The following is a 7,393-nucleotide window of genomic DNA, read 5'->3' on the forward strand; positions in this document are numbered from 1 at the left end:
GAACTCACTCTGTAGACCAGGCTGGCCTCGAACTCAGAAATCCACCTGCCTCTGCCTCCCGAGTGCTGGGATTAAAGGCGTGCGCCACCACTGCCCTTCGAGGTAGAGTCTTCTATGTAGTCACCGCCAGTCTGGTCCTGACTGTCCAGCCCAAGCTTGTGTCACATTCCTGGCAAACCCTTTGCTTTAGCCTCCAAGCGCTGGCCTTACAGGCAAGCACTGCCATGACTGGCCCACTGGGCATCTCTTCCCTTGTAAGCAAATAGCAGCCCCACCTGCCCTGAGCACAGTGCTCATCACCTTAATTAAACTGTGAATCTCCCCCCCCCCCCAGTCGGCTGTCTCCTTTCCCTCCCTGTGGCGTTCTTGCCAGGCCTGGAGCTGGGCTCTCGGGTGTAGTTTACAGTCTGCCTTCCAGGCCCCCATCCTGGGCTGGAAGTGACACTATCTACTTGGCAGCAGGTAGCACCTAAGCATGCTCACCTGGGGCAAGTTATGCACCTCCTTAAAGTTGGCTCACCCAGTAAAGTGGGTTTGGGCGCGGCAGCCACCTTGAGCTGCCTTGACAAGGGCTGTTGAGGCAGAATGAGCGCACAGGAAGTAATCGCCGCTGCTCACAGAAGCGCTCAAGCGCGCGTGTTTTCTCTCTCTCTCTCTCTTCCCCTCTCCCCCTCCTCTTCCTCCTTCTCCTCCTCCTCCTCCTCCTCTTCATTTTATCTGTTAGAAGGCAGGCTTGCCGTGACACCTGTGTAAAGGTCAGAGGACGACTTGTGGGACTGTGGGACTCAGTCCTCTACGAGATAGGTTCTGGAGTCACCCACTTGGCCATCTGGCCAGTTCTGGAATGGCCCTTTCAGTCCCCTTTCCTTTTCTTTTCTTTTTCCTTTTTTTCTTTTTCTTTTCTTTTTGTATAGGGGAAGTGTTTGTTTGTTGGTTGATTGGTTGGTTGGTTGGTTTGTAGACAGGGTTTCTCTGTAGCCCTGGCTGTCCTGAAACTCCCTCTGAACACCAAGCTGACCTCAGACTCAGAGATCTGAGTGCTGGTCAAAGGTGTGTGGCACTCTGCCTGGCTCCTTTCATTCTGCGTGTCTGCCCAGGCTCTTCTGGGTCGGGTGTTCTCTCCCACTGTCAGCCCAGGTGGGTGAACTGTCACTCCTAAGACCTATCCCCATGCAATGAGAAAGTTGCAGTGGGGAGCCTCCGGAGTCCTTCCTGCTCAACACTGCCTCTGAACAGAAGGGAAAGAAGCCATGGAAGCATAGGGCATTCCCCACTCCTGCTGGAACAGCTCAGGGGTTGTATCCTGCCTGTTGGTGTTCTTAGTGTCTGTAGGGAGCCCAGGAAAGGTAGACCAGGTCACCCTCAGACCCGTTGGCATGGGCAGACTGCCCCAGGGGAGCCACCTTTCTGGCTGTGTCCTAAAGGGCAGAGGCTTCCGAGCTGAGTTTTGTGGGATCCTGTGGTTGCCACTGGATTGACTCCTATCCACCTCCCTCTGCAGATGACCTGGATGGACTCCTGAGTGAGCTCCCCGAGGACTTCTTCTGTGAGCCCAGCAGCTGGGGCTATCTCAAGACAGGGCCTCCACCATGAGCTGGCAGCCTCTTTGCTCCCAGACAAGCTAGGTGCGTGGGAGAGAACGCCAGTGTAGCTGGAGACGGCTCAAGCCCATGGTCTGATGCCTCCCACAGCCACCTTGGAATGCCTAGTGATGGGCCAGACAGTGGGCTGCCTGGCTTAACGACGCGACGACTTCCTTTGGCATGGGCATCTTGGAAATCTGAGCAAGGCTTGCATCCCTACATCCTTATCCCTCTGGCACATCGTCCTCCTGCCAATAAGAAAAGTGGGATCCTCCCACCCCATCCTAACTTTCGAAAGGCTGGGCCTGATTTCCTTGTCCCTTTATTCTTCAATCCCCTGCCAGCTGAGGAACCCAAAGGAGCCACAACCACAGCAGAGGTGACCTGAGGCCTGTCGCTAACTCTTGTCCACCAGGGTGACTGTGAAGTGCAGGCTGCTGTACCTGGTTCTGAAATAAAGCATCCCTTCCTCATTTGGCACCTCTGTCCTGCACTGGCCAGGGTAGCCAAGCTCCAAGGAAGAGCAAGTGGCATTGGGGGGTGGGGAGAGAGAGAGAGAGAGAGAGAGAGAGAGAGAGAGAGAGAGAGAGAGAGAGAGAGAGAAAGAGAGAAAGAGAGAAAGAGAGAAAGAGAGAGAGAATGAGAGAATACACTTTTCCCTCCCTCCCTCTGCTTCTTTAGTTTTTGGTTTGTGTGTTTTTTGGGTTTTTATGTGTATGGGTCTTTTGCCTGCATGTATGTCTCTGTGCCTGGTGCCCTTGGAGCCAGAAGAGGCCTTCAGGTCCCCTGGGACTAGAGTTACAAATAGTTGTAAGCCACCATATGGATTTGAACCCAGGACCTCTGGAAAAACAAGTGCTCTTAACAACTGAGTCATCTCTCCAGCCACTCATTCTTTTATTCATATGATGCAGACATGCACGTGTGTGGAGCTATGTGTGTGCGTATGCACCAGAGGAATACAACAAAAGAACAAAAATAGAAATGAGGCTGGGAAATGACTCCTTGGGTAAAAATGAGAGCCCAAGTAAGAACTCAGTGTGACATCACCCACCTGTAACCCCAGGCAGCAGGACCGAGACAGGGCCCTGGGGCTCACCGGCTCGCTGGCTTGCCTAGCTACAGCAGGTCCAGGGACCTGGAACGTAAGTCCCAGGAGACTGGGAGCCACCTGATGTGTGGGTGCAGGGACTCGCTTGCGCCAGCTCTGTGAGGTGTCTGAGAATCTGTTGGTCGGCTGCCATCTCACTTGGTTGGCAGGGTTGGAGCCTTGTGCTTTTCAGGCCCTCAACCTCTGCTCCATCCCAGGGAAGCAGGTCGAAGAGGCCCGTTTGGCTGGTAGCCTCCCCTGCCTCAGCTGCTACTGACACTGACGGCTGCCAGGGAAAACCTCCATGCACTGCTGAGAGATTGGTCCATGAGCCTGCTGGAGGAGCAGCAGGCAGTGTGAGAGCAGAGGGTTGTAGGGGCCTCAGGCCAAAAGGCCTTGTGTTGTGGTCCAGGGTGGCACAGGATTCCCCAGCGCCTTGCACTTTCACAGACTCCCCTCCCTCTTCTGCCTGCTGCTATGCCTAACTCTGCCTCTAGCTTAGACCTGGGCCAGGCCCATCTACGTGGTGGTATCAACCAAACCACCTTGTGTTTGCAATTGGTCACCTTGAGCCCTGGTCCCTCCTGCCCAGCCTCAACTAAGGCCAAACTTTAATATCCTAGTTCCTCGGTGCTTCACTGCACCTCAGACTGAGCTAGGAGGCTGACTGAGCACCCGACCCCCTGGCACTGGTCCCTCCAGATCAACTTGTGGCCTCCCGTGGACCCTCCTTTCTCTGCCGTCCAAGCCTACGCAGTGGTATCTCTGAAGGACAAAGCTGTAGCGAGTACTTTCAGGCTGGTGAGGCAAGAAGGCAGGGCGGAGGTTAGGCTATGACTGTTAGATGCCTGGGGGAGCGAAGGGACACCCACCACTTTGGCCCCTCTCGACCCCACCCAGCTTTACCAGACTCCCAACCCTGGGAACTCAGCTGTGGGTGCTCGGCCAGGCCGTCAGCGGGGCAATTAAAACATGGTATGGCTTCCAACGGGGTTAATCACAGCTGCGTCCATAGAGGTGCCTTTCTCTGAGGATCTTCAAACCCTCGCTAGGCATGATCTCACTCTTCATCTGGGATCCCCCTCCCTGGAACACTACCAAGAAGCTGAGGCCAAGCACAGACCAACTGAACAGAGGGCGAGGGCCGTGCCGGAAAAAGCCCAGGTCGCTGCCACCCACTCTGGGTGGTGGATGAGTGTTCTAGCAGAGAATAGGGACCTTCATTCAATGTTCAGAGAGGCCAGCCTGCCATGAGCCAAGGGCTCCTAAACATTGTGTCAAGACTGACCATGCCAGGGCCTGCCCCGGAGCCCACATTCAGCGTGGTAGAATGATGTCTCTGGCATGGGTACTTAGCCAAACCCACCTGATGTCCTTCTAGTTGAGTAGCTAGTACTGTAGGGACACCTCCACACAGCAGGGTGCCTTGAATGGGTGAGTTAGGAGATCCCAAGCCACAGCAGGGAAGGGTAAAGGACCCGGTGAGAATGCTGTGTGGCTTGCAGCCAGACCAGGAATTCGGGATTTCTGTGGAAGTGCCTGAGCCAAACTGCAGACGTTTTTTAAGGAAAAGTGACCTTCTTGGGTAGGTGATTGTGGCAGGGCTGCGTGTGGTCAGAGGGAGGAGACACTCACAGGCTATACTGGACCGATCCAGGCTGGAGCCTAGGAACTGAAGCTGAGAACAAAACTGTAGGAGAGACATTCTGTGGCCAGGGGGAAGTGAAAGATACAGAGGAGGGAAGGTTGCTGGAGAGTGGGTGGGAGCGGGCAAGGAGGGACCTACATGGCATTGCCCAGACACTATGGAGCCTGCAGTCCTGGAGGCAGAGGCCTGCCGAGATCCCTCCACCCTCCCCTGCCAGCCAGTCGACCAGCTGTTGTGGTTTCCCCGGCCTCATTCCTCCCCCTAGAGGCTCCTGGAAGCACAGCTACTTCCTCCTAAAGCGAATGGGGCGTACAGTTTCCCAAAAGTCATCATTCCTTCAGTCTCCACTTCCAAGGTCAAATCCCTTGACACACCCACAGTCAAGCACTTGAGTCCCCTTAGAAAAAAAACTAGTCACTGAAGGTAGAGACCGTGTCCAGCTTGGGTATGAGGGGATACAAAAGGCTTGCTCAACTCTCTACCCCACATAGCAGTACTGGGTACTTATCTAAGTGTGGCCCACTGGAGTCCTTGGCACACCTCTACAAGCTATATAACTTTGAGTCAGTTTTACCTTTTTAAGACTTAAATTCCACCCAAATGGGGTAGTGTACCCCTTTAATCCCAGCACTTGAGAGGCAGAGACAGGCAGATTTCTGAGTTCCAGCCCAGCCTAGCCTAGCTCTAGCTGCTTGTGGACGTTGTACATCGTGGTGCGGAGCCTAGTGCGCACCACGATGTACAACGTCCACAAGCAGAGTTCTGTAAGTCTCTAAAATAAGACCATCCATCTCGGGGCTGGTGAGATGGCTCAGTGAGTAAGAGCACCCAACTGCTCTTCTGAAGGTCCAGAGTTCAAATCCCAGCAACCACATGGTGGCTCACAACCATCCGTAACGAGATCTGACGCCCTCTTCTGGAGTGTCTGAAGACAGCTACAGTGTACTTACATATAATAAATAAATCTTTAAAAAAAAAAAAAAAAAAAGACCATCCATCTCAGGTGCTGAACCGAAATGCGTAGCCTGGCCTCATTTCCTGACTAAATCTGTCTTGTGTCACATCACTGACTGGCCGTGTGAGTAGAGATGGATCTGAGAGCGATTTCAGTTCTAGAAAGCGTGGTGTGTGTGTGTGTGTGTGTGTGTGTGTGTGTGTGTGTGTGTGCAGTGGTTGCTGTTATTTCAAATTCAGGAAGAATGGTTTGGCTTCTTGGAATCTCTCTCCACCTCCCCTGACTGAGGTCTGCGGGCCATCCTGGGCTTCTACCCTTTTCACCAGCCACTACTTCAGAGGCTGCAGGACCCTGGTCCTTTCCTCTGCCCTGTCCTGCCCACCCATCTCATGGTTGACTGCTTCGACTAGAAGGCTCACTCCAGAGAAGTGGGGTCCGGGAGTGATCTTTGGCTGAGGCCTGGTTGACCAACGGAAGGGTACCAGCAGGGTCGGGCTGGCCCGGTACCATCTGCGTTAAGATCATGACTCTAGGCAAACTGTTTACCAATGCGGTGAGGGGCCTATTTATAGCCTCAGCTGTTTCTCCAGCTTACCAGGAAGGGGGCAGGGTGGCTCCCCAGAGCAAGGTGCTAGCTGGGACAAGGAACAATTCTCCACCTAGGTGGCACTGCCCAGACCACTGGACCCCTCATGGCAGGGGAGAGCTTTCCTTTCACATCCTCCACACTGCATGCTCTCCGCCTGCAGAGAGAGTGGCTGGACTGGGAGGACAGGAGGAGAGCAGCTGCCCAGCAGTGCCGCAGGCACAGGGACCTCCCTAGTCCCCAGGCCCGGCTCCTTAGGCCTCGCCGCTCCTGCCGAGACCCAGCTGTCCACAATGCCCTGTTCTCTGGGGACCTACAGCAGCTCCAAATCCTGTTCCAAGATGAAGACGCTGCCAACATGATTGTGGAGACTGTGAGCAACCAGCTGGCCTGGTCAGCAGAACAGGGTAGGGAGCACCACCTAGGAGGACAGAAGAGGGACAGGAGTGGGGGTTGGGAAGGGAAGAAGAATCCATACCCCACTTCTCCGTAAAGAGCCTAGAATGGACCCATAGTCACCCATATTAGCTCCTTCCTAAACAGTTGAGGCCAACCACAGTTTTCCTCAAACTCATAGAGATCCACCCACCTCTGCCTCCTTAATGTTGGGATTTTTGTTTTGTTTTGATTTTTGAGACAAGGTTTTTTTTTTTCCCTGTAGCCCTGGCTGTCCTGGAAGTCACTCTGTAGACCAGGCTGGCTTCCAACTCAGAGATCTGCCTGCCTCTGCTTCCTAAGTGCTGGGATCAAAGGTGCACCTTACCACCACCTAGCTAAAGTTATATTCTCTCTCTTTTTTAAAAAAAATTATTTATTTATTCTATGTAAGGACACTGTAGCTGACTTCAGTTGCACCAGAAGACGGCATCAGATCTCATTACCGATGGTTGTGAACCACCATGTGGTTGCTGGGATTTGAACTCAGTACCTTCAGAAGTAGTCAGTGCTCTTAACCGCTGAGCTTTCTCGCCAGCCCTAAAGTTATGTTCTCATATAACACATATACAGATTGTAAATTTTGGTTTTGGTTAATTATATATACCATATTACTATAGCATTATCTATATATGAAAATATACACACATACATATATGTTCATGTTTCTCCTATAGTTTCCTGCTATAGTAGACAATTTTTTATGAAATCCATATGCAATTTTTCCTTACCTTTACTGACTTTGGGGGTTAGGGAGTAGTGTTGTAGGGAGCCATCCCCCCAGCCCCATCTTATTTGGGGGCTCGAGGATTGAACTCTAATTTGAATGCTAATAAGCATTGTCCTCGCCACTGTGCTCCAGCCACAGCTGGCAAGCTTTTTACATTTTGAGACAGGGCCTTGTTAGTTACCCAGGCTGGCGGTGAACTCATACCATGGCCCAGGGAGAGCTTGCACTTGTGACCCTTCTGCCTCAGCTTTCCGAGAGACTGGGGTCATGGGTTTGTCCCTTCAGTTTGTTATTGACAGGTTTGTTTTTGAAACAGGAACTCTCTCTCTCTCTCTCTCTCTCTCTCTCTCTCTCTCTCTCTCTCTC

At 52.8% G+C, this 7,393-nt stretch overlaps 2 protein-coding genes across 2 annotated transcripts in view; both read left to right on the forward strand.

Moving 5' to 3' along the window:
- Positions 1 to 2,060, forward strand: part of C14H17orf53 (chromosome 14 C17orf53 homolog) — a 16,721-nt gene extending 14,661 nt beyond the window's left edge. The window contains exon 10 of the mRNA XM_021213354.2: positions 1,502 to 2,060. Within this exon, the coding sequence (XP_021069013.1) occupies positions 1,502 to 1,593 (92 nt within the window). The 3' untranslated portion in view covers positions 1,594 to 2,060. The remainder of the gene's footprint in view (positions 1 to 1,501) is intronic.
- A 3,846-nt stretch (positions 2,061 to 5,906) lies between these two features.
- Positions 5,907 to 7,393, forward strand: part of Asb16 (ankyrin repeat and SOCS box containing 16) — a 9,126-nt gene continuing 7,639 nt past the window's right edge. The window contains exon 1 of the mRNA XM_021213772.2: positions 5,907 to 6,269. Within this exon, the coding sequence (XP_021069431.1) occupies positions 5,969 to 6,269 (301 nt within the window). The 5' untranslated portion in view covers positions 5,907 to 5,968. The remainder of the gene's footprint in view (positions 6,270 to 7,393) is intronic.

This window comes from Mus pahari, chromosome 14, assembly GCF_900095145.1.
Source record: "Mus pahari chromosome 14, PAHARI_EIJ_v1.1, whole genome shotgun sequence".
NCBI lineage: Eukaryota > Metazoa > Chordata > Mammalia > Rodentia > Muridae > Mus > Mus pahari.